This window comes from Hydractinia symbiolongicarpus, chromosome 2, assembly GCF_029227915.1.
Source record: "Hydractinia symbiolongicarpus strain clone_291-10 chromosome 2, HSymV2.1, whole genome shotgun sequence".
Taxonomy (NCBI): domain Eukaryota; kingdom Metazoa; phylum Cnidaria; class Hydrozoa; order Anthoathecata; family Hydractiniidae; genus Hydractinia; species Hydractinia symbiolongicarpus.
The window spans coordinates 13,303,597-13,330,721 of NC_079876.1; the positions used below are offsets into that span (position 1 = coordinate 13,303,597).

Consider the following 27,125-nt stretch of genomic DNA (forward strand, 5'->3'; position numbering starts at 1 on the left):
ATGGCCGCAGCAAGTGCTACTGGAGAAAAGTTGCCAATGTTCGTCATTGGCAAATCAAAAAAACCTCGCTGCTTTAATAACATCAAACATCTCCCTTGCCAATACACATCACAAAAGAAAAGTTGGATGGATAGTGAAATATTTGAAAACTGGGTCCGGAAACTGGACCAAAAGTTTCGTGTAGACGGGAGAAAAATCGTTCTTATAATCGACAACTGTCCAGCACACCCATCGATCTCGAACTTAACAAACATTCATCTCGTTTTTTTGCCCCCTAACACAACGTCTGTGTTGCAACCGATGGACCAAGGTGTCATACGAAGTCTAAAAGCGCATTACCGAAGGAGAGTTGTACGTTTGCTGTGCAGTGCTTTGGAGAACAACAAACCTTTGCCAAAGATTTCAATTTTAAGCGGAATGAAGATACTGGCTGATTCTTGGGAGGCTGTAACTAAACAAACCATCATCAATTGTTTTAAGAAATCTGGAATCTCTTCTACAGGACAACAGGATGCTATTGCTGATTCGGATGACCCATTTAAAGATCTTCAAGAAAGTTTGGATGATTAAAGAGAGGCTGATCCATCATTGGTACCAAATGATCTCAGTGCTAATGATCTTGTGACCTTGGATGATGAGGTTATCGCAACCGCCCCTCAAATCTCTAATGAGGATATCATTGATGAATTTCGGAAATCTCAGGACGACGAAGCTGAAGACGATGGCAGTGACATGGAGGATGATTCATTTGATATAGTTGTCGAAAAACCATCAAGATCAAAAGTCGAGTGTAGTATTGATCTTTTGAAAGATCTAGCAATGTGTTGCGAAAAAGGCAATGAAATGCAAATGCTTATCTCCAAATTCAAAAAAATGTATAATGAAGACAGAGTGGCATCACTTAAACAAAAAGACATAACCGATTTCTTTAAATGAAGCTGTAAATTTATTTTATGTTTTTATTTTAAAAGAAGTCTTGTGCATTGAATATTAACATTTTAACATCTCTCATTGACCTCTATCAACTCCCGATACACTGAAGGTTAAAAATACGTTTTTTACGAAAAAATCCAATTTTTGTCAATTTTTCTCTATCTCGAACAAATTTTCTGGTCCCTTGCAAGTTCGAGATAGAGAGAGTCAACTGTATATGGATGTGCAACATTGTTTACCTATACTAAGCGCTTACACTGGATTGGAATTCACTTTTTAAGTTTTGCAGGAAACATTTTGAGAAATTCGCTAAGATGGGCACAATATATAAACCGTATTTTTGAAGAAAAGTTATTATTTGAAAAATATATTACACCTAAAACATCTTAGATAGATAGATAGATGTGCATATTTTACATGGCTAGCCTCACAAATATCGAGGGATATACCCTGTCTATTATTTCCAGGAGGGGCCATGGCTTAGATGGAGAGTCCTAGAGTATTTAATGCTCATTTTGAGCGACGCAGACCCAATTAGGGCCCGCGCTCTACTAGACAACTCCCGGCAACATCCAAAGGCCCACACAGTGTGCCATCTTCCCAATTTCCCTCACATGGCTTGGGTTAACCCGGAGCTATGGTAACATTCACTCGCCCAAGTTGAATCGCCGTCAAGAGGAATCGAACCCCGGTCTCCCGCACAGCGTACGAGAGCTATAACCACTAATCTACGGCGCCATTACTGTTGTGTGTGCTTCACATAATTTATGATATACTGCATACTTGTACTAAAGCGCTCCACATGTGTGGCACAGTTTACAAAACTTATAAATCGCTCTACACCAGACGTTTAACGCCTGGTGTTAGAGTTATTTGTGACTAAACCAGACATTTCAATGCCAGGTCCCCCTGTCTAGTTACTAAAAAGACTATGTGAGCATATATAAGATGCACATGTAAAAATTTTTTATAGTATATTCATGCCCTGTTGGTCTAATGGCTATGACACTCATGCAAATGAGAGATCCAGGTTTAAATCCTGGACAGGGCTAGGAAAAATATAATTATCTTGCATCTACAACAAGCAGGTATTCATAAGTATGTGATAGTAGCTATATTGAGTATAATAGGTAATTATTGAGTTCCGGGGGAGGGGGGGGGGATTGCGTACATTCATCACTTTCATTTATAGAGCCCAAAAATGCTTTGTTTTTGTAATAGATCTATCACTTTATGGTAAAACGCTTTGTGTTGATAAACCTGCTAGGCACAAGAAACCAAAAAGGCGTTTTTTTACACTTTTTTTTGCCTTTCTCGTGGACTTCTTTGATTATTTCTAATTCTTGACTTTTTAATGTTGTTTTCATTGGAACCAAGTTAATTTTTAATCTCAGGTTTATCAAAAAATGATAGTTTTTTCAGCGTTATGACAGATTGTTTAAATATCTGTATTGGCACATAATTCTGCTAACATGATTCACTGCATATTGACCTGATATAAATTTGAGACCTTTTTTTATGAGTCATTGAATTTGAAATATTTGCACCTCAATATGTTCTATACTCCTGCCCTAATATGATACATAGCTTAGACATAGAGTATACACAATCTTTGAGTTGTAGGGGCAGATTTTCTATTAAGGTGCCTGCCTCTGCCTTGCAGTTTCCTGGCCTTGCCAGCGCTGACTGTTCCTTTGCCTACTCTTCCTATGCCTTTTCTGGTGCCTGCCTACTATGCCTTGCCTGAGCCTTCCATGCCTTGCCTAGCCTGCTTTGCCAACCCCTACCTTACCTACCCCTGCCTTTCTGATTCCTCTTCCTGTTTCCTTGCCTGGCTTTGACAGTACCCTTCCCTTGGCCATGCTTAATGCCTTTGCCTTGGCAACCTCTCCGCAACACTTTCTATATTGATTGTTAAAAAGATTTCTGGGTTTTCTAAAGGCATGCATCCCACGGGAATTACAAATGTCTAGCTAGGTGGTAGCTATATAGCTGGCCATGGCGAGCTAACGTAGTTACTTAGCTCCTTAGAGCTAACATAAAAAATAATAAAAATTAAAAACACGTGAAAGTTGCGGAACAGAAACTATAAAAGGCGAGGTATGTACTGTAAAATTAATAACTTACGAAATGATCACTTTGTTTCGATTTGTTCGCCACCCACCCCAATGAAGCCAGGTTCGAAGAAATTAATTCTCCATCGTAGGCTTTCCGTACACGAGAAAAGCAATACTTAGAACCCTGCACCTGAATCGGGGTCCAGAACTGCAGTTCGAAAACGTTTCTTTCGTAAGATCGTCCTCAGAGGCTTTTCCTCTTTTGGCATCAAGGCAGGCCTTGATTTACATCCGAAATAGATAATTTATTTGCGCGTCATAATATATGCAACGATTAGAGGTTGGATGGGAGGATGAACCAGACTCATCCTCGCCTCTAGGGTTTGTTGCCTATGCCAGGGCCGCTAGCGCTTACTCAGACCTTGACCTTTCGGATCTTGTTCATCAGTAATGAATTTACCATGCTAAAGCACATTATATTGCTGTTTAAACGTCAGCATGCTTCTGCGAAAACATTTATTTGCTAGCTTAGAGAAGGGATCGTAGTGTAGTGTAGCGTAGGTATAAAGACTGGAGGTTGCTAATTTTGACCCAATTTTAAACTTATCATTAATCTGGGTTGCTTATAAAAAATTATTAAGCCAGCATTTATAAGATATTGAAAACTTATTTTATACCTAGCTAGCAAACTATCTAAGCTAGCTTTCATCTTGTTTCCTTTATTTATTATTTATATGCCGTCCCGTTATGAAAAAAGAGACAAAGAGTCCTGTGATCGAGGTGTAATGGTGTAAAGAAAGCCTAAAAAGCCTAAGTTTAAAGTATCCGAGAGATGAGCATTTTTATATGCAGTGAAAGGGAAGAGATCATTCTTACTCAAAACATTAAAGAGGAAGGGATTTCCTAATAATGATCACGTAAGGAAATACAATTGAAATACCCAGTAAAAAAGCGCAGTCAGTACCGTTATCCGATTAAGCTCTTAGCGCTTAAAAGCACCCTCCACGATTAAGTGCCCGTGCAAAAATTCAAAAACTAGTCGGTTGCCCGTGGAAAAATCCACGGGTTCGCCCGGCCTTTTTATACAGCATTAAGGGGGATCTTTCTGAGAATTTTGTTCACGCGTTTAATCCTATTTTTTATCCGAAAATCCAGAAAAAACGGATTTGGGGACAATTTTTGGTTTTTATTTATGCGGACAATATGTTAATAACTTCTACTTTGTCAGGAACTATGAATAGAATGTAAAAATTCGCACAAGTGCTGACATCAGCAAAAATTCATCTCTGCTATTTTGTTTTATTCAAGACGTGTATGCACAGATTAATTCAATCTCGACAACCGACTTTTTCTGATACTGCGAAACTCCGCATAAAATCGCCATTACTTAAAATTGATAGAAAATAGCACATTAGAAAGGAATTATTATATTGAAAATGTACACTAACGTTACAATAAACCCATGAAAAATATACCTTTAAAAATTCTACATGCAACTTTGTCACAATCTTCTACAGATAAAAAAGACTTTAGATAAAATGACGCAAATAAAAAATAGATTTAAAAATTCTACATGCAAGAATGTCACAATCTATAAATGCAGTTTAAATATTACTTGTGCAAATTACAATATAAGTTCTCATAAAATCAAATAAAAATAGATTTAACATAACTACAAACAAGTCTGCTACTGCAGTTACAAGAAGACTTAAATCACGTAAAAAAGTGAAACATAATATACCATGCTACACCTGAACAACAATTCCCTATACCATGCTTATGCAGTTTTAAACACGTGAAACATTTGTAACAATGCGTTGTAGGATCATTGCTAACATGATTTTTAAATGGAAATATCTGGTGAGTAGGCACAAAGATATTTGATTTTATCATTAATGTGTCATTGCTTCTGTACAAAATTAAAAATATGCTAACAAAAGCTTAAATAAACCTCTTCGTAGTTTTAGTTTACACATTCTGTTACCCCTCTTTGTTATTAAGAACTACAACCCTCGAAAATACATATTGGGAATTTCATTTTGAGCTCACCCTTCCCCCCATAGTCAAGATGGTATTTGCCTAGCTGATTTATTCAGAAGTAGTCCAGGAACCGCAGACGTAAATAACATTGACTTTTTGAGGGAAAGGGGGACAGTTGAAAGACATTATGACAAAATACAAGGAAAGAAGGCCTAATTGGCCATTTATCACCTTTTTTACCAAATATTTTTTCAGAGGTTGTCTGAATTTTGAAAATTTAAAAAAATTCATAACTTTAGAATTACTGGTCTTTTGACTTTAATATTTTGCATATTCAACTAACAGGTAACAAGTTTTACGTATGTGTTGTTATTATTTGAGAAATCAATAATGGCGGATATGAGCTGCAATATTTGTGATTTTCATGATTAGTCTGAAAAATTTAGAGTTTACCTAATATGTGTTATATTTTTAGCTATAAAAATGAAATATCAAAAATTGAGAAAATCCCATGCTGTACACATTTATGTCTTTCACAAAGACAAAGGGGTTAAGAGATCCGCGATATACGAAAGAGATATAAACACTACTCTAAATCCTCCGTATATAGACACACAAAACTGATATTGCACAGAATCTCATGACAGAAGACATGCAAATGCTGGAAGGCCAAAATCGTTAACAGTACAAGATAAACGAAATTAGGGAATTACACTGGCTACAGGAGGAAGAAGGCACCTTTGCGTCAAATCATCTAGGGGTCTGTGCTAATGCAACTTATGTCACAAAAATGCACAGTTCGTAACCATCAGAAAAAGGCAGGATTAACTACCAACAGACGAGAAAAAAGGAAAGAATGTCCATCAATGATTTGTTTAAAAGGTGGATGTTTTGTGCAAAAGTGCAAAAAGATTATGCAGATGTTTGGAAACAAGGGATTTCATTTCATTTGGATTGCAAAAGTTTTTAACATAAGAAGAATCCAAGGGACCAAGCCAGAGCCTATCATAGCCAGGAATGGAGAAGGAAAAGTGAGGGATTAAGCCAAGGTTGTACTGCAAAGACCAGAAATGTGGAAAGTGGTGGCAAGATGGCACAGTTCGTTGTGGCCATTTCGTACGATAAATAATATGTGAAAGATATGATAAAATGAACGGCAAGTATTTTCAGATTTTATTGCGCAAAATTTTGATTTTATGTTTTCGTAATGTGAACCGAAAGATGAAAAATTTTTTTGCAGGATGGATTTTTAAGAGAAAATTTTTCTTGTGCTGTTATAGAAAAGGTTAGGGCTAAGATATTTAAGATATCTCCTCGCAGTTCGGATTTAAATCCTGATGAGTATTTTTTTAACATTATAACAAAACAGTTGGAGAGTGATGCGATAACACATGGGAAACATTACACATGAGAATTTTGAGGCTTTTGTTCAACAAGTCCATAATACAATGCTGAATTAATCTTTTAAAAAACGTAACAAAATTATAGACAGCATGCCTAATCGAACAAAACAAACAAGTTTATTTAAAATATTAACAAAGTTTTTCATGTTATTGCTGGAAATATAACGGTTAACCGAATGACAAAACCCGGCTTATGAGAGTTTGCAAACATTTTTCAAGCCTAAAACACTAAATTATTGCTTTTATGTTTAATTTAAGGAAATACCAACGGTTAACCCAACTGTTCCTTAAAAATATTATATAATCATTATACAACGGGGAATGCCTTGCCACTAATATTGTTTACAAGGTCGAAGTCAACACCAACGAACGGAGAGCCAACTATTATTGCACATCGGAAAGCGAATTTAAAAATAGATTCAACAACCACACCAAATCGTTACAGCACCAGAAGTACAAAAAGGAGACTGAGCTTTTGAAGTTTATTTGGAAGTTAAAGCATGAAGAAAAAGAATTCACCATTAACTAGTCTATAGCCACGCGTGCAAGACATACAAAGGTGGTACCAATTGTTGTGACTTCTGTTTCACAGAAAAACTGTGTATTTTGAGAGCTGACTCTAAAAATCTGTTAAACAAAAGGAACAAGCTCATCAGCAAATGTTGTCATAGAAACAAATATGTAGTTAACAATGTAAAATAAAGTCACAATTGTAAATCCCTTGGTCAACTGTAATTTTGTAATTTTATAAAACAATTTCACATTTTGTAGTCACTTGTAGTTTGAGAATTGTTGAGAAACATGAAACTCAGAGTTGGCACTAAATTTTATGTGGTTACTTAGTTTTACTTTAACATATATATTATTATGTAATTACTAGCCGGGAAACCCGGTGTCGAAACGCCCTGAGGGGTGCTTAATAAGAGTCGTAAACTGTGCCACACGGTCAGGTGGGTCCTTTAGTACAGGTATGCAGTATGCCGTAAATCAAGCAAAGCGCATACACCATTATAGTGTTGCAACTGTCACATATTTTTCAAAAAAGAACTTTCCCACAACAAAAGCTGAAATAAAAACAGAGTTTACAAACCGTTGTTACTCCGTCATAGCAAAAACAATTAGTCAATATTATTTTATTTTGCGGAATCAGTTTCAGTAAACGTTAAAAAATTAATCGTGACATCGGGCTAAGCGTTTAGTACAGTTAAACAGAGTTGAAGAGGCGTGAAGGGACAATACCCTTTTGAAAAAACTTTCTCGCAGACTCTGTTTAAATAAAAACACAAGAAACAGTCCATTACCAACACAGGGTTGAGTGGTTAGTCCAGGTAAACAGTGTTGCACACCCGTACATACGGGATATGCACACCCGTACAGACAGGATAGGTACATAGCACAGGTACTCTGTGTCTCATTAATAAACTTTTGACTTTTGCTAAATTTACCTACCTCTACCTCTAGCTAAAACTTTTACATTTTAGCTAGAGGTAGCTAACCACAGCTCACAACCAAGTAAAGTTAACACAAAAATCAGAAATGTTAGCTAACATCTACGTTGGTAGCCAGAATCTTAAAATTGGTTTTGTTTAAGATTAATAAATGGCTAGAGAACGTGACAGTAAGAGGCAAATAAAAATAATACAAATCTTTAGGTGGCTGAATAGGTAGCTTAGCTAGTAGCTAGCTAGCTTACTATAAAGTAAAGGTGAATAAAAATGTAAACAAAAAAAAATACCCGAAAGTAAAAGAAACTGCAATCTTGTTAGAATACAAATAGAAGTATCAGAAAGAAAAATTAAAGCAAACAGTTAAGAAGCTTTTCTTTCTCCAGCAATGAGTTGGTTCAATCTGCTTGCCAATTTCGGACCGATAACATAAAAATCGTTGCTAAGAAATATGAAGAGCTTTAGTTTCTGATTGGTCATTTATATAAAACTCCGCCCCTGATTGGACCTTTATTTTAGCGGCAATTGTCCCTGTGCCAGTGGGGGCCCAACGGTTTCTCGCCCTGTATATTTTGTATTTCGTGCGTGGTTAACACAATTCGCTTTTGACGCACAAACAGACAGACGACGGCTATTATTATAGAGATATATTTATATTTTTATTAAAAAATTAGGGTCCTTAAAAAATTTGCCGTTTACTGTTTTCCAGCCTACCATTGCATTTTCTTGCTGACCACAAAAAGTTTGATCCTTTAATATTCTTTTATTTTCCCAGTATTTCGCTGATTTCCGACACAAAAATGGTTAAATTACTGACGTAAATCAATTCTTCATAAGTATAAGCATAGTTAAATAAAAATATAGCAAACAAATCGCTAAGCAAATGAATAATCAAAACAAAAGAGTACCTTATGTATTTACGCTGACATGTTTCAAGTTAGTTAAGATGGTGCCGACGTTTGCTGTGACTGCTGTGGAGCACTCAGCTATGGAGAACATTGGTTCTTTCCATAAACAAGCTATTAAAGCTTGACAAAGAGCAAACTTTTTAAGGTATATTGATGTCAACATTTCCCGGTTTAGAACATCCTGAAGTAACGATTGAACTGGACAACAACACCTGATAATAGCAGTCCATGCTGGGGACTAAGAACAACAACAAACAGCAGTTCTGAAGTGCAACGATTGTTTTCCTGGAGGTACAAAAAATAGACCCAGCATTATACAGTAAAGCAAGGGTCACGAAGAGACTGAAGTAGAAAAAATGACTTTTTTTGTTTGACGAAAAGGAAAAAATAAATAATCTGCCACCCGACTGACTTAAGGGCAGCCTAACCTTTTATTGGCACTTAATTTTAATGTTATAGATGGTATATAGTGCTTATCACTTGTGGCTTTCTGGTCCCACATGAACAAAAGTTTCCTTGTTAGGCAAGATAAATTTATGTTGCTGTGGCATAATTTCGAAAATAAACAATAGATTCTTATCACAAGAATCAATATAAACTTATCACAAAAATTTCAGCTTCTAAGTGACATTTGTGACCAAAAAAGCGTTTTGAATTCACAAACAACAGAATTTCTTTAAACATACAACGTCAAATAATATATTAAAGGTACACATTGCTCGAAGAAAGATAAGGAAAAAACCTAACAAAATATTTGAATTAACGCACAAATACACGCTGGTTAAGGCATTGAAAGAGCCTTTTTACCAAAATAGGTTTGTTATTTTTAGGAGACTATACAAAAGTTATTGACAGTTTAAGCAAAGAAATCTCTTAAACAATTTTGGAAGTGATCCTAGAATTGCAGATATCAAAACAGCCTATTTAGACTATGTTTACACATTGCGGATAGATGTCGTTGCGAAATGATTGTTGCAGGTAGGCCTCGCATTCACACGGTTTGAAAGCTATCTGATACGCAAAACGGAATGATTCCGTTGCACTATAAATAATGAAATCCAAAACAAAACAATTCCGGAATGAAACCTATCTGCAATGTGTGAAAAAAACCTTCAAGTTATGACAGCGTTTAAAATAACGGCCAGTCAACGGTCACTGACTGACAAATTTTGTTGATCGACTGTCAGGATCATTTTAGGAGAGGTCAGACAGATGGACAATCATTTCCATGCTTCGTGAAAAAAATATTTACTATTATAATGTATATTAATAATTAATATACATTATTATCTACTGTTAAGAATAGATAATAATCTAAATATCTCCCTTCACTTTTATTTCCCATTGATTCATATACATTTTTTTGATTTTTTTACCTTTTGTTTTACTGTAAATAGCTAGCTAAAATGCTACCATTTTGACTACAAATAAAAGGTTTCGCCGTTTGTTTATTTATTTTTTAATAGAGAGAAAAGTTTGAACCCAGGGCTTTTTAACTTTCTTACATCTGGATAGAATTAAATTTCATGATTGAAACTGGCAGTCGTCAAATATTTATTTAAAGTGGTGTTATGCATCATAAACTTGTTGGTTCTGATTTTAAGTAGGTGATGTTTGGGTAACATGGATTTTATTCCGCATGGGGTCAAGGAAGTCTTCCATAACCCTGATGTATTTAGTGGTGTTTAGTAATGTTATATGTTAGAAAAATTATCTTTTATTTAAAAATTCTTGATAAACATCCTCTTGCGAATACATAACGTCCTCTTCTATTGCAAGTTCAAATTAAAATAAAATTAATTTATTTGAAATTATTTATATATTTAGAAGAATTATTAAAGGTATAAGGTATAAAATTGTCATTTACTATAATGACAATCTGCCAAAAACAAAGAATACTCAAATGGAAGTAACAAGAAAGCAGCCGATACAGATGGATCCATTGTGAATACAAAACATCTATCAAAATCAAATATTTTAAAAGGTTGAAAATGACCAATCAATGTTTGTTAAACCGTTGGAGAATTTTGATGTCGATAGTTAAGTGTCAATACCAAAAGTCAATTTGCCTGAAAACACATTAGTTGTTGTTAATCTGATCAAAATTTTAACAAGCACTGATGGAATAGATATCTATTATGAAGATATAGCTGTGGTTGGGCAATCACTGAAAAGTAAAAAAGAGCATGTACCAGGTATGATTTGAATGAAGACGAAATGCTGTTTTACAACCCGCGTACGCAGGTAAGTAGTATATTAAGTTAGATACATATATTGGAGTTATAGTCTTAAGAAATGATGAACCACCCCAACAATATTAAACTATGGTGTTACTGGTGTTACATACGACATGTGAGGACATACAAGGGTAAACTGAAGTTTTTGGTGGAACAACCTGTAACATATTACTTTGACAATGAAAGAAATGGTGGTGCTGATGGAAAAGATACCTTGTATTATCATTATATCATCATTATTATCATCATATTATTGTATTATCATTCCGAATTTCATTAGAGATAAAGTTTTCATTAAAATCTTTCAAGTTTTTTACGGATATATATAGCTGTAGAGTGCATTGATGAATGGATTTAACTAAAATGGAAGAATGTATTGTGTCCGACATGAAGAGAAGGAAATGAAGAAAGCAAGGTTTAAAAATCCATAAAAGTTATGATGGAAATTATGCATTACGTTTTAGATAATAGATGCAAGGATTGTGTGTTTTTGTACCATAAAAGAATTTAATGATGAAATTAAAAAAAAATTAAGAGACCTAAGAATGCTGGAAAATCTCTTTATTATGTGGCTAATGACAAATCACAAAAAGCACCATTGAGTTGTCTGCTTTGTCATACGGCAAGGCAGTTTTATCAATAGAATGTACAATTACAAAGAAATACTTAAACACTTGATAGAGAATGCAATCTTTAACATGCTACACACTAAAAAATCAGCAGACAAGGAATTTTGCACTGTATAACTTAATTCTGATATGCAAAATGTCACGAAAAATCATCAAAGAAACTGGCAATGTTCCTATCAGTGTTTTTTTCAATCTCAAAATTGACTTTTAAACTCAATCTTATAAAATGAAAAATATTTGAAGTAAAAAATCCTACTTGATACAATTTTTAAATAAAAAAGTCTGTAAAAACAGAAAAATAAAACATTCAGATAAAAAAGGTTAAATGATGGATAAAAACAAAATGAAAACATCAAAACAAGGTATATTATAGAAAAATATTGCTTATTACTGTTGTTTTTATTCGAAAGTGGCTGTGAATTGCGTGTGTCTGCTGAGATCTACAATGCAAAGTCATTAGAAAGGCTGTTTTATACTTAAGTTTACATAAAACAGTAGTACCTTTAAATCCTGGAATAATCTAGCAATGGAATATAAAGGTGAGCAATAAAGTTCAAAAACATAATGTACACCATTCTTTGTTATAATGCCTATTTGCAAGTTTTAAATTAGATTTTAGACCTAAGAATTTTGGAAACAAGGTTTTTGCTAAATTAGGATTATTATAACGTAACATATGTCTGTATTTTTGAATGATTAAGGCATTGGCACAGAATTTCGGATTGTAAATAAGAAAAATATACCTAACAAAGACATGGAATGGGAATGAAACCTTACGAGAGGGTAAAAAAATTAAATTGTTAGCAATGGTGACTACAATTATTGAAGCACTTGGATTTTTTTAAGCATAAGCGAGTAATGGTGTCATATGCAGCATAACATACAAATAAAAATATAACACTAATCTTCTAAAAACCTGTACTTCTAAACTTGATTTTGCTCAACCCATCCCCATGCAATAATTGAAATACGACCCTCTGAATGATATTTTTCTGGTGGTACCTAAAGACAAAGAGCAAAAAGTTTTAAAACAAATTTTATGAGAGGAGAATTAGTATGTCATAATTTGATACTGACATACAGACCCACCTTCCATACCTGCAGAATACCATGCCTCCAAATCACATTTACATCCTTGGAAAATACATATATTGTACCATTTGGTTGTGGCATTGAAATAACTGTTTTTGTAGTTGCATGCTCAAATGCTGCTTCTCTCTCGGCTCCAAATGAGACAGCAACTGTAAAATTTTGTGTTTTAGCTTTATCAGGTTTAATAGCTGCAGCATCATGATGAAAAGGCTTCCACTCTTTCGAATCACGATACCAATTTAAACGTGTCGCTATAAAAAACAAATGAATTTATTAAAGGTTGCAAAAGTTGTCTAAAAATTATTTTTCTGAACCATCCTTATACACGGTTCAGTTTCAGCCTACAATTGTTTAAATAAATCTTTTTATCTTGTTAAAATGCTCTTATAGATGATTTCTGCCATTTACAATTCCAGCGGCAAGCTCTTTCGGCTCAGGCATCTCTTGTGGCAGGAAAAAATATTGGGCTCTAGGTGAAGCAAGATTATTTTAGTACATTTCTTTACACAAAGGGATTTGTTAGGACGCTGAAATTCATCTTTTGAGAATTGAAGGAAGGAAAATTGTTATGAATTAAGAAGGCTTTGACCGTGAAGAGTGAAATAAGTGAAATAATTTTTTTGGGAAATTTTGTGAAAAAAGTTTACAAATCCTTCATATGTGTCTTAAGTACTGTTACCAAGCAATCAATTTTTTCATATTTGTTTTTCACACTTCAAGATTATATAGATTATATTATATATTTAAACAATGGTTAGCTGAAACTGTGAACTTGTGTATTTAGCTAGTCTTTACCTTTAATATCCATGTCAAAATAATCGCTGATCTTATTTAGGACCATGTGAAATGTGGGACAAGACTCCTTCCACTTTTTCTTATCATCTGCAATTACATGGCTGTCCCCATGCCACAACTGCCATAAGTCTGTTTCCTCAATGCCAGATTGTCGTATTTCCCCCAATAACTTGTTATAAATTGTCAAATCATTTGGCTCACAAAACAAATCATGCACAACTAATACATCTCGCGATGTTATTTCCCTACTGTATTTTTTCCAACCAGCATGGGCAGCCAAAATTCTTATCTCTGCTGGCTTGTGAGAAGGTTTGAATGTCTCAGTATTCTTTTTTCTTGGTGTCATACCACGTTCCTCTTGCACATGCTTTCTATATGATGGTTGGTAATATGGTTTTTGTTCATTACTATTAGATACAAAATTAAAATTTTCTGGATTATTTTGTCCCCAAGAGTTTCTGTCATCATAGTTTTTTAATGAAGAACTGCTATGTTGTTCGCCATATTTACTACCTCTGTGAGATCCCCGTCCACGACCACGTCTACCATCATTACTTCTTCCAAACAAATGGCTGTTTACACCTCTTCTGCTGGGACTTTTTTTCTTGTGGTGATTCGCAGGGGCTTCACATCGAAGTCCTTTCTCGCCTGTGTTCCTATCTTCTAAAGAAATTTGGTTAAAGCTATCAACTATATCTTCATCAGGGTTGTGTTTACTTTTCGGTTGATAACGTTCAATTGAATTTCTTCTTTTGTTGTGTTTATGGTCCATTTTGGTTACAATGCACGTGGCGCCTTCAGCAACTAAATAAACAAGTACCATTATGGGAATTCGCGCATACGTTAAATTTTACGGTAAGTCGTCCACGTATTACTTCCTGAATATAAAGGAGATATAGTATTCAACATGTGTTAGACCTATGTACGTTCCCAAGCCTTGTGGAGATAATGATGTGCTATTCTCCATAAAGCACAAGTGTAGTAGCCTGTAGTAGAGCGTAGTAGAATGTATTTCTCTGTAGTAAAGCGTATTTCTCTGTAGTAGAGTGTAGTAGCCTGTAGTAGCTTGTAGTAGAGTGTAGTAGCTTGTAGTAGAGTATAGTAGAGCGTATTTCTCTGTAGTAGAGCGTATTTCTCTGTAGTAAAGCGAATTTCTCTGTAGTAGAGTGTAGTAGCGTGTAGTAGAGCGTAGTAGAGCGTATTTCTCTGTAGTAGAGTGTAGTAGCCTGTAGTAGCTTGTAGTTGAGTGTAGTAGCGTGTAGTAGAGCGTAGTAGAATGTATTTCTCTGTAGTAAAGCGTATTTCTCTGTAGTAGAGTGTAGTAGCCTGTAGTAGCTTGTAGTAGAGTGTAGTAGCGTGTAGTAGAGCGTAGTAGAATGTATTTCTCTGTAGTAAAGCGTATTTCTCTGTAGTAGAGTGTAGTAGCCTGTAGTAGCTTGTAGTAGAGTGTAGTAGCGTGTAGTAGAGCGTAGTAGAATGTATTTCTCTGTAGTAAAGCGTATTTCTCTGTAGTAGAGTGTAGTAGCCTGTAGTAGCCTGTAGTAGCGCGTAGTAGAGTGTAGTAGGATGTATTTCTCTGTAGTAAAGCGTATTTCTCTGTAGTAGAGTGTAGTAGCGTGTAGTAGAGCGTAGTAGCGTGTAGTAGAGCGTAGTAGAGCGTAGTAGAATGTATTTCTCTGTAGTAAAGCGTATTTCTTTGTAGCAGAGTGTAGTAGCCTGTAGTAGCGTGTAGTAGCTTGTAGTAGAGTGTAGTAGCTTGTAGTAGAGTGTAGTAGAGCGTATTTCTCTGTAATAGAATGTATTTCTCTGTGGTAAAGCGTATTTCTCTGTAGTAGAGTGTAGTAGCCTGTAGTAGAGCGTAGTAGCTTGTAGTAGAGTGTAGTAGGTTGTAGTAGAGTGTAGTAGCTTGTAGTAGAGTGTAGTAGCCTGTTAAGAAGCGCAGGGGTTTACAGCAGTTAAGCTTCATACAAATAGTTTCAAAAAATATTCTAACTTTTCAGTTAAATTGAACTGGGGAAAACGGCGTTCAAGTGACTACCATCACCATGATGGTCTCGCACTATATACAAACGAAAAATTATCTGGACATCTTCCCACAAAAGATTCTTATCAGTACATCAATTGTAGTTGGTAGATAAACAAGCCATGATGGCCGATTTGCCTGTGGTCATCATAATATCAGAGACAAAGAAACAAATTTAGCAGACACGCCTAAATATTCATTTTCAATTTCACATCTTGTGTTTTACTGCGCTTACCCAACGAGACATGATCAGTTTGTTTGAGTCTAACAGAATACATCACAAGCAATGTATGTTCCAAATACCATTAGTAAAGGCGAGTGATCAGTATTACGTAAGAGATACGGTTGTTTCCGTAAATTAGACCCTTGATAAAAATTTAGAAAAAAGCTCCTGTTTTAGAAGCAATCCATACATCTCAGATTCAGTTGTTTCGGTGGATTGGGCCATTGTTAAGCATTCAGGAAAAAGCTCCTATTTCTAGAAGCAATCCATATATCACAGATGCGGTTATGTCGGTAAATTGAGCCATTGATAAACATTCAGGAAAAAGATCCTGTTTCTAGAAGCAATCCGTACATAATAGAATTACTTGTTTTGGTGAGCTAGGCCATTGATAAAAATTCAGGAAAATGGTCATGTTTCTAGAAGCAATCTATACATAACAGGTTCAGTTGTTTTGGTGAATTGGGCCTTTCATAACCTTTTAGATAATACTTTTTGACATTCAATTTTGGCCGGAATATAAAATTTCAGAACAAAAGTTACCGAATTTGGCGCTTGTCTATGATAATATCAGTTAAACGCTCCATGTTTCTCTTGTTTCGTTCAATTTTGACAATATAAAACGAAATTTTAGACCAAAAATCACCGAAGTCGGCACTTGTCTATGCCATTATTAATTAAGCGCTCCATGTTTCTCTCGTTTCGCTTAATTTTGGCCGGAAAATGAAATGTGTCTAAGGTATTGTCACATATACGAACTCTACTTGTCTTGTTTCGATGAATTAAGACCTGAATACTTTTGTATATGCCGATTATCTCTTGGTTGAAAGAAACCTTTTTTTGTTTCACAACATTAAAACTTGTTAACGTATACCGGAACAAAGTTTTCGGCAAATATGTATCACGCCGTCTTTGCTAAGGATTAATCTGTTATGCTTTCGAATATAGAAGAATCCGTTTTTTGTGAAACAATTGTTAATATATATTGAACGATTGTAGTTTATAGTTGTAGAGTCTTGATGAAATCTAGTGGTGTTTGTGTATTTCACAGACTAAAAGCTACTTTCTAAAAATATGCTCATGCACTACGAAAGTCAAAACAATTAGCTTCCGTGGCATCACAGAATGTTTCACAAAAAGATTGCTACTTCTTTATGAATTGCTTTTTGTTAATATAGGAAGTTTTTTATATGATTACTTCAAAAATAATATGATCAAGCTTGTGGTCATCCTTTTTAATATATTACATAGGGAATGATATTGAGACATTCACTTTCCGTTTGATAGCCCATTGTGATTGATTTCAATTTATTTCCACAAATGAGTATGTATAATACAGTGTCACGTATGAGGTGTGCTAGTTTTACGTATATTATACGTCTTGTATTATTCTAAGAAGCAATTAACTACTTGTTAAAAAGGGAAAAATATATATTCTACAAATAGTTGAAATATAGTATAGAGCTATTAGTTTTTCTCTTCTTGATTAAAGTAGAATGAAAAGTCCTTGCAGGCTAAAAGATTTCGGAACAAATTCAATTTATTTCATTCCCTTTATAGTTCAGAAACATACTTTAATGACTTGACACAAGTTGATAATATAAATTGACTAGTCGTTGATTAGTCGCCCGTCCTTTATATTTACCTGTCGCAGCAAAGTGGATAAAAATATATCGCATTTGATATTCGTGTTTCCGCAACTACTACAAGCTACTACAGGCTACTACACTCTACTACAGAGAAATACGCTTTACTACAGAGAAATACATTCTACTACGCTCTACTACACGCTACTACGCTCTACTACACGCTACTACACTCTACTACAGAGAAATACGCTTTACTACAGAGAAATACATTCTACTACGCTCTACTACACGCTACTACACTCTACTACAAGCTACTACAGGCTACTACACTCTACTACAGAGAAATACGCTTTACTACAGAGAAATACATTCTACTACGCTCTACTACACTCTACTACAGGCTACTACACGCTACTACACTCTACTACAAGCTACTACATGCTACTACACTCTACTACAGAGAAATACGCTTTACTACAGAGAAATACATTCTACTACGCTCTACTACACGCTACTACACTCTACTAAAAGCTACTACAGGCTACTACACTCTACTACAGAGAAATACGCTTTACTACAGAGAAATACATTCTACTACGCTCTACTACACGCTACTACGCTCTACTACACGCTACTACACTCTACTACAGAGAAATACGCTTTACTACAGAGAATATCATTCTACTACGCTATACTACACGCTACTACACTCTACTACAAGCTACTACAGGCTACTACACTCTACTACAGAGAAATACGCTTTACTACAGAGAAATACATTCTACTACGCTCTACTACACGCTACTACGCTCTGCTACACGCTACTACACTGTACTACAGGCTACTACACGCTACTACACTCTACTACAAGCTACTACATGCTACTACACTCTACTACAGAGAAATACGCTTTACTACAGAGAAATACATTCTACTACGCTCTACTACACGCTACTACACTCTACTACAAGCTACTACAGGCTACTACACTCTACTACAGAGAAATACGCTTTACTACAGAGAAATACATTCTACTACGCTCTACTACACGCTACTACGCTCTACTACACGCTACTACACTCTACTACAGAGAAATACGCTTTACTACAGAGAATTACATTCTACTACGCTCTACTACACGCTACTACACTCTACTACAAGCTACTACAGGCTACTACACTCTACTACAGAGAAATACGCTTTACTACAGAGAAATACATTCTACTACGCTCTACTACACTCTACTACGCTTTACTACACGCTACTACACTCTACTACAGAGAAATACGCTTTACTACAGAGAAATACATTCTACAACGCTCTACTACAGGCTACTACACTTGTGCTTTATGGGAGAATAGCACATCATTATCTCCACAAGGCTTGGGAAGGTACATAGGTCTAACACATGTTGAATACCATATCTCCTTTATATTCAGGAAGTAATACGTGGACGACTTACCAATTTTACGTTATTGTTGAAAAAACAACCTCGTCCCTAGCACTTATCAGGCTTTCGACGGCCCTTTAAATATGGTGGTCATTGCTGTGTGTTGTTAAAGATGTTGCATTCGGTTGTTCTTCTGACAGGTCGTGAAGCTGTTCAATCTCGATTTCATTTTTTTCCTTTTGGCGGCGGGAAAAAATAGACTAAGAGCACTGGGGTTGAAGTTGGCAACTGTTTTAAAAAAAGGAAACCAAACATTTATTGTACAACAAAGAGTTGGATCGACATTTTTAGTATCAAAACTCTTATGGTTTCAAAGGGTGTCACGTACTCACAGGCTAAAGGGTCACGTTATCATGGCATGATAACGTGACCCTTAGGCCCCATGATGGGTCTATAAGGGTCACTTTATCAAGAGATCCCAGCTAGCTCCAAAATACGCCCGAAAAATAAATACAAAACTATCGCTCTTATATTGTAGAAATTAGAAATATGTGATTGCACATTCTTAGGTGCAGCTAGAGCAGGCATGAAAATAGCAGGAAAAAGAAGAAGATCAATCCCCTAAACCTTCCATGAAAGAGTAGCCAGGAAAGATGAGAAAAATGAGAAAAAGAAATATTACTTTCTCAATGAATAAAAATATTAAGTAACAAAGTGAAGTGACGTATCTTCTACAATCGGGTTGTCGGGTTGTGGTTATTTATGCATAATGACCGGACTCGTAATGACGAGTCCGGCGTGGTACAGCGGTTTCTCTGTCTGAGTGCACCGGTCAGGATCAATCGCAGTATTATATTTTCCCCTTGATTTTATTTTATAAAATTAGAATTGTAATCCCGGCGCCTATGCGTAATTCTTCAATATATACCCATTTCTTGTTACCTTTTGGATATAAAACTTCGAAGTTTATCTTAAAGAGCTCTGGGAACGAAAGTGATTTTTACCTAGAATGAGTCTTAATTTCCCGACATTTTTGAGTAATTGTGTACGCGCGAAAACAGATGAACAACCTAAACTTTGAAATTGCTCGATTTATAGACTACTTGATTAATGAGGGGAAACTTGAGCCATCTTAAGCAACGTTGTACCCAGGCGCACTTGCCTTCTTGACATCAAAGTTGCCCCGAGGTTTAGCCGCCAAGTAAGCGCTAACTTCTTTGACGAAAAAAACCCTGAGAACGGGAATGCCATGTTAAGTAGAAGAATGGCTAAAACCATATGTACCAGTCCTAATTGAATGCATACAAACATGTGATTAAGTGTTTAGACAGTGTGACCATGACATGTTCAATGCAGCAATTCCAGCACATTACAAATTATACTATTCAATTTTCAACAGTTTTAAGGAAGGCAAACTTAAGAAATTCATTGTCAAAAATAAACTCCGGAACATTTGCAGAATCAGCTTTAACAACCGCCTTTTTTTCAATAGCAAAAGCTAAGTCCGAACAATTCAAAAAATTCCAGAAGAATTGAAACTATTTAGTGATGACTCACAAATCATAAGGTGTGCGAATAAAGTCGATCAGATATTTAGTGCTCCCCTTATATGCTATATTCGACTAAAGCTGTCAAACCCCGCACATGCGCTCTATTCTCAAGAATGCAAGTGCTCCTGTGGTGCGTGTAGACAAAATACTTTTATCTATATTAAAATAAAATACCCGTATCTGTTTGTCTGTCACCCAAAATGGTAGCACAAGTAGCGAGACGCGACGGGCGAATCTGTGCATTTTCCCCCGGACGCCACTAGTTTCCTGAAAAATCGATCGGTATAAAATATTTAAACGTTAGTAGACACGTAAATTTATATAAAGAACATATAAATAACAAATAATAAACGTAAATATATAAAATTATCCTCGAATAAAATTTGGAGCCCTTACAAACTCTATGGAAAAGTCGAGGGGATTACTTGACGTCCTTGATATCAAAAAGGCAAAAACCCCTGGGAACGAGGTTGACTAAAGAAAAGGCGTAATAGAAGAACGCAAAAAAAGTCCACGACATCATAAAATCTATCGTCTCTGTGTTTGGTATTTCCTATCTTCCTCAATATTTTTATTTTTTTTGCGTTTGCTTTTCATATCGTGAGCACTTTATACCAGTATTTATTTTAAAGGGGAAAAAAGTTTTGACGGTTTGACGTGTTGGGGCGGGTGCAACGCTTACTTCGACACACGTTAAAGATTTTTGCTAAACAAGATACAAAAATTATAGTATCCAAACAAACTAAAATTGACGTTAAAAATCGTTTAAATCCTACTGCGATCCTCCGACCCTCTAGTGTGCCGTGGGTGCAAGGAATCAAGAAACAGACGCAGGGACACAAACTAGAATAAAATAAATAATCAATAAATATAACTTACTAGCTTGTTCGCGATTAGTCACTAAATATTCACACTTCCACTAAGTAAAACAAGAGTTCTACTGAACTCTACTAAATCCACATTCAGATTCTATCATCACAGAAAGCTTCACACAGCTTGTTTAAATTTTAATTTCTGTGCAGACAAAAAACGCCTTTATAAGCAAAAACGCGCTGGGAACAAATAGCAGTTCAACCGTTTCCAGTCGAAATCTTGTCACGGCTCCTCAGGTGGGGAATCGGACTCAACAAGCAGTACAATCTTCGCTATCGCACGGACAACTTCTTCTACATTGACACGTGACTTGTCGAATATGATGGAACTTGTCTGGAAATACATCGGTTATTCGCGCCATCGGCCAAGAGTTTCGAGGTGCGTCAGGTACCATGAGCAGTACGATGTCTCCAACACCAAAATTCCTTCGGCTTTTCCACCATTTGGATTTCTCTTGCAACGTTGCATAAAATTCTTTTTGCCATCGACTCCAAAATTCGTTTGTGATATGCTGTATGCGTCGCCAACGACGTGTAATGTATACGTCAACAGCATCAAATGTTCCAGGCTCCATTGCTTGACGAAATCGGCATCAGACTTTCTGGATCACTCAAGGTGGTCACCGTCAATGGCCTTGAGTTGACAACAGCCTCAATTTCGCATAGCAGGGTGCGCAGATTTTCATCGTTGATGCTGTCGCCATGGGTCTTCAAAAGATCTACCAATATAGATCTCACTGTGTAAATTTGCCGTTCCCAGACACCACCGAAATGACTAGCATAAGGTGGATTTCTTCGCCATTCAATTGCATCACAATCATTGTCATTGAGAAATGTATCAATTTTTTCACGATCCAATTCCTTAAAAGCACGCTTGAATTCGTTATCAGCACCAACAAAATTCGTGCCGTTGTCACTTCTGATGGTTCCGACATTTCCACGACGTGCGATAAATCGTCGCAGAGCTTGGATAAAGGAGTCTGTTTCCAAGGAATTAGTCGATTCAAGATGAATTCCTCGGCAAGCCAAGCACGTGAATATGACACCATATCGTTTGACTTCTGAGCGTCTTTCCTTTATCAAGATGGGGCCAAACAGATCAACTCCACAATAAGTAAACGGAGCAGCCTCGTTTACACGATCTTCTGGCAGAGGACTCATTTGTTGTACTCCAACTTTTCCTCTTTGGGTCCGACACTTTAATCACGCGTCAATGACAACTTCTGCAGGGAACCTTTTGTGGACCATTCATTTTGATTGCTGCTCAAAAACTTCTTGTAATCTTCAGCCAGGTAATGCTGCTGTAGAATTCGTATGAGAGACAATTCAGCTTTTTAATCTCATTTACAGTGACCAGAACAGGACCAGAGGCCGCGTCGGATCTCAGGGTCATTCTGTGTCTTTTTGAACCACCAGTCCTCAATTTCTCCACGAACAGCAGGACAAAGCTACAGACTCAACAACTTCTTCCAACTAGAATATTTGTTTTCCAATCGGGTGATAAGTGACGTGAGTGAAGTGATAAGTGACGTAGCATGGACACTTTTTACAGCTTTTACTTCTGGATCATCATCCGCAACTTGGTATTCACATTTTGGTACACTGTCCATCTTTTCCCACAAAAACTGAGGTCTGCTGAACCATCGTTGTGACTTCCTGATGTCTGTAGGCTTGAGTCCCCTTGACGCATAGTCAGCAGGATTTGAATTCGTCGATACATAGTGCCAATGATTTGGTTTCGTCATTCTTCGTATGTACGCAATACGATTAGGGACGAACAATCTGAACCTTTTCGAGCTGTTCTTGATATACCCAAGGTCAACTTGACTGTCAGTCCAAAAAGATTTGCTGTCAACCTCGTACTCAAGCTGCTCTCTTCTAACCAAGTTTTTAACTGTAGCAGCCAACGCTGCAGCAACCAATGGTATGTGCAATGAATTTTGTCGTCTTCATTGACAATTCTAACATAGCTCACTTGTCCATACGCAATTTCACTTGCGTCAGCAAAATGGTGGAGACTGTTGACTGCTCCAAAATCAGCAGGTTTAAAACATCGGGGCACTGAAATTTGCTCCGAGAAGTGCAATGTTGACTGCCACTGTGTCCATTCCAAGTTCACTTCGGGTGGTATAGGATCATCCCATCAGAGATTTGACTGACACAATTTCTGCAAGATTTTTCTTCCAGTGACGAGGAATGGTGCAGCCAAGCCAAGATGATCGTAGATGGAACTGATGATTGATAACAACCCTCGTTTGGTTGCTGGTTGACTTTGGAGGTTGATCTTGAAGCCCATTGAATCATTTTCCACGCACCAGTGTACTCCAAGTGCACGATTAAACGGCAGATTCGTCATCGCAAGATCGCAATCTTTCACACCCATTCTTCATTTTCAGGTATCTGCTGAAGTACTTCGACGCAATTGCTGGTGAACTTGGTGAGACGGAATCCTCCTTTTGAACTTCACAATTAATGCCACAGCAGATTGAATGTTGGGTTTCGACTTCAGCAAGTCGTCAACATAGAAATTCCTTAGAAGCGTAAGAACAACCTCGTCCCCAAACTCTACCATCTTTTGCTGTTCGTCGTAATGCATAGTTGCTGCATGATGGAGAAGATGTACCACCAAAGATATGCACGCACATCTCATACGCCATCAAGGGAAGGTTGAAATCACCATCTTGCCACCAAAGATATTGCAGATATCCACGTTGTTCTTCTGGTACCCTCACTTGGTAGAACATCGCCTTAATGTCTCCCATGAAGGCTATTTGCTCTTGGCGGAATCTCATCAGCACTCCCACCAGCTGGTTCGTCAAATCCGAACCAGACAACAACTCTTCGTTCAGCGAAGTGCCACCATACTTTGCGCTACAGTCAAAGACACCGCGTATCTTTTTCTTTGTGGGATTAAATACACCATGATGAGGAATGTACCACGACTTTCCATCTTCGTAAGATTTCTTCGCTGGCCTTGCATATCCCTTGTTAAGCATGTCATTCATGAAAGCAGTATATTCTTTGTGGAAATTTGGATCTTTCATGAATCTGCGTTTTAAACTTTCTGCTCGTCGTCTGGCCATGGATTCGTTGTTGGGAAGTTTTGGATTGCCACGACGGAATGGTAAAGGGACTCATAATGGCCATTCTTCAATTTGACTTGACGCATCAATTCCATGTATTGTAGATCTTCCTGAGACACCTCAAGATCATCATCCCTTGATGTGTCTGCAGTTTTGTGTGAAGTATAGGTTCGTTGCAGCATGTCATCAATACTTCGATCTTCCCATTGATGCATGAGGCAAAATTGATGAGCAGTAGGCTCTTTGTTGAGTGACGTCACGCTGATTTTTTTACACAATCTCGCTGTCGTTTGAAACTTCAGCCATTGGTCCAACCACACACCAGCCAAGTTGGGATTTGAAGGCGTAAGGTCCTCCGTTTTGACTGGGGACGACCTTCTCTGGTTCCAAAGCACAAGGACAATTTGCTCGTGTTAGCAAACCAATTCTTACGTCACGTTCTTCGCACAGTTGGTCCGCTACGTCGTTTAAATACGTCCACTGACATATCTTTGTTGGCGTCGGTATTTCTTCATTGCTTAGAGGGATGGAACCTTTGGAATAAGTTTTAGGCAATTTGATCCAATCATTGGTATTTTTGTTGGCACCTTTCACCAAGAGACCATTTTACAATGAAGATTTTTCCGTCTGTTCGCCAGTGAGTGTCTTTACCGTTATCTCACTCTCGGTACCCTTCAGTCCCAAGCAAGACAGGAGTTCTTTGTGGATGAAGGTACCTTGACTACAATTGTCAAGCAGCGCAAACGTTAAGATGTCGGCCATCGCATTTTTGTGTCGAAGGATTACTGGAATGATGCACATACTGATGGATCTTTCTGATGAAGTTGAGGAACCAATGCTGCAATTTCGTGTAAACCAGTCGGGTGTTTCTCTTTGCATGTGGTGCATGTACGTTTGTTTTTACACGCACTTACGATGTGACCAGGGCCATAACATCCGAAACAAAGTCTTTTTCTCTAAGCCATCTGCATTTGTCTCTAATAGATCTCTCCATGTAGTCCTTGCATTTCTCGAGATCATGGTTCTTGTCACACGCAGGGCATTTGCTGATATTGGATGAGAAGGTTTTGACTGGTCTGGTCTTTCCAGATTCTTTGCCATTTCTCTGTCGTTAGTTTGAATGCTCTTAACGCATCTCTTGAAAACAACGGATCGGTCCACTGGTGGGAGGCTTCTGTATGCATCCCTTGATCAGCTCCTTCGCCTCTCCACGTGTGTACTTAATCCATCTTGTGAGTCGTACACGTGGATCTTTGATTTTCTTCTCAACCATCTCTTCAAATGTTGTTATGAAGTACTTAAATTCCAAAACGTTGCCATCGAAGATGTCCAAATCACCGTCGGAGCACCTTGCTGCAGCAACAAATCTCGCAATGCTGCCGCGAGATCTTGATCACGCGTTGATTCATGCTTCCTCGAAAATGTTGATTGTAGTTCATCATCATCATGTTGCTGGAAGTTTGTAACATCTGGTTGATTGGCTGATACATTGCTTCTTCCAAGTGAATTGAAAACATCGCCAACGGCTCGTGATAAGCTAGGACTTGCGTCTTGATAGTTTTTGTCTCCAGCATGATGATGGTTATTCAGGTCCTTAGACACAAATGTTGCATTTTTGTAACGGCAAGTTTCTTCCTTAAACTTGTCGTAATTGCTGACGTCACCATGTTGGTTCGAGGTGAACGTCTTGTACGCAGCCATTTTTGCTTCTGACTTCGCAATTTTCTCTTGCAGCTGTGTTCTTGCCAAAGATGCTTGCTTTCAGCAACATTTTCTGCAACTCGAAGCTCAGCAAGCTTCGCCGCTTCATCAGCTATCTTTTCTTGTGTCGATCTTTTTGAAAATTGGCTGCTTGTCGCTCTACTTGAACGACTTCTTCTTGACAGTTGGCTTTCTGAGCGGCTTCTGGTCGAGGCACGCGAAGGAGAGACGTCGCGCTCCAGTTTCTGCTCAGCGTCGCGCAACCACTTGATACTTCTGGTCTTCAGAAGATAGACCTCACCCTCTGCTCTATCCACCACTTGATCATCTAAAGCAGTTTCCTCGGGTGTCAGAGTGCGTCTGTACTGTTCGCTGAAATCTATGAATTCCTTCATCAAGGAATCCAGTCTTGACAGCAACTCTCGAACTTTCGTTACATTTATGAAGCTTCTCATTGGCTCTTCGATGTTTGAAATCGTAGCCATGATGTCCAAATTCAACTTCTGACGTTTTCGAAGATAGATACTTCCAAAGTATTCAGCGCCCTTGTACGTCACTTTCCGTCTACGTCCAGTGACGTCACCAGTCACATCTGGCATGCTTCACGACTTTTTCATTGTGTGCAAGGATCAAGCTACTTTGTTGGGGCGGGTGCAATCAATCAAGATACGCTTACTTCGACACACGTTGAAGATTTTTGCTAAACAAGATACAAAAAATATAGTATCCAAACAAACTAAAATTGACATAAAAAATCGGTTATATCCTACTGCAATCCTCCGACCCTCTAGTGTGCCTCACTAGTGGGTGCAAGGGATCAAGAAACAGACGCAGGGACACAAACTAGAATAAAATAAATAATCAATAAATATAACTTACTAGCTTGTTCGCAATTAGACACTAAACATTCACACTTCCACTAAGTAAAACAAGACACTTCCACTAAGTAAAACAAGAGTTCCACTGAACTCTACTAAATCCACATTCAGATTCTATCATCACAGAAAGCTTCACACAGCTTGTTTAAATTTTAATTTCTGTGCAGAAACAGACAAAAAATGCCTTTATAAGCAAAAACGCACTGGGAACAATTAGCAGTTCAACCGTGCGTTGTTCCCAAGACATATACACGACATAATATAAACTGATTAAAACGGCATTAACAGACGCTTCTACAAAATATAAAGTCGTAAATGCGTTTTCACTTTTGTTTCT

The 27,125-nt window shown here is 37.1% G+C and overlaps 2 protein-coding genes across 2 annotated transcripts; one reads left to right on the plus strand and one right to left on the minus strand.

The window, feature by feature from the left end:
• LOC130629808 (tigger transposable element-derived protein 4-like) lies at positions 1-570 on the plus strand. Its single transcript, XM_057443170.1, has one exon. The coding sequence runs from the start codon at positions 1-3 to the stop codon at positions 568-570; it is 570 nt and encodes a 189-aa protein (XP_057299153.1).
• A 7,104-nt stretch (positions 571-7,674) lies between these two features.
• Positions 7,675-14,302, minus strand: LOC130629809 (uncharacterized). Its single transcript, XM_057443172.1, has 3 exons — positions 13,480-14,302; positions 12,691-12,935; positions 7,675-12,594 (listed from the first exon to the last, which is right to left on the minus strand). The coding sequence occupies exons 1-3, from the start codon at positions 14,300-14,302 to the stop codon at positions 12,517-12,519; spliced, it is 1,146 nt and encodes a 381-aa protein (XP_057299155.1). The 3' UTR covers positions 7,675-12,516.
• Between the last annotated feature and the right edge of the window lie 12,823 nt (positions 14,303-27,125).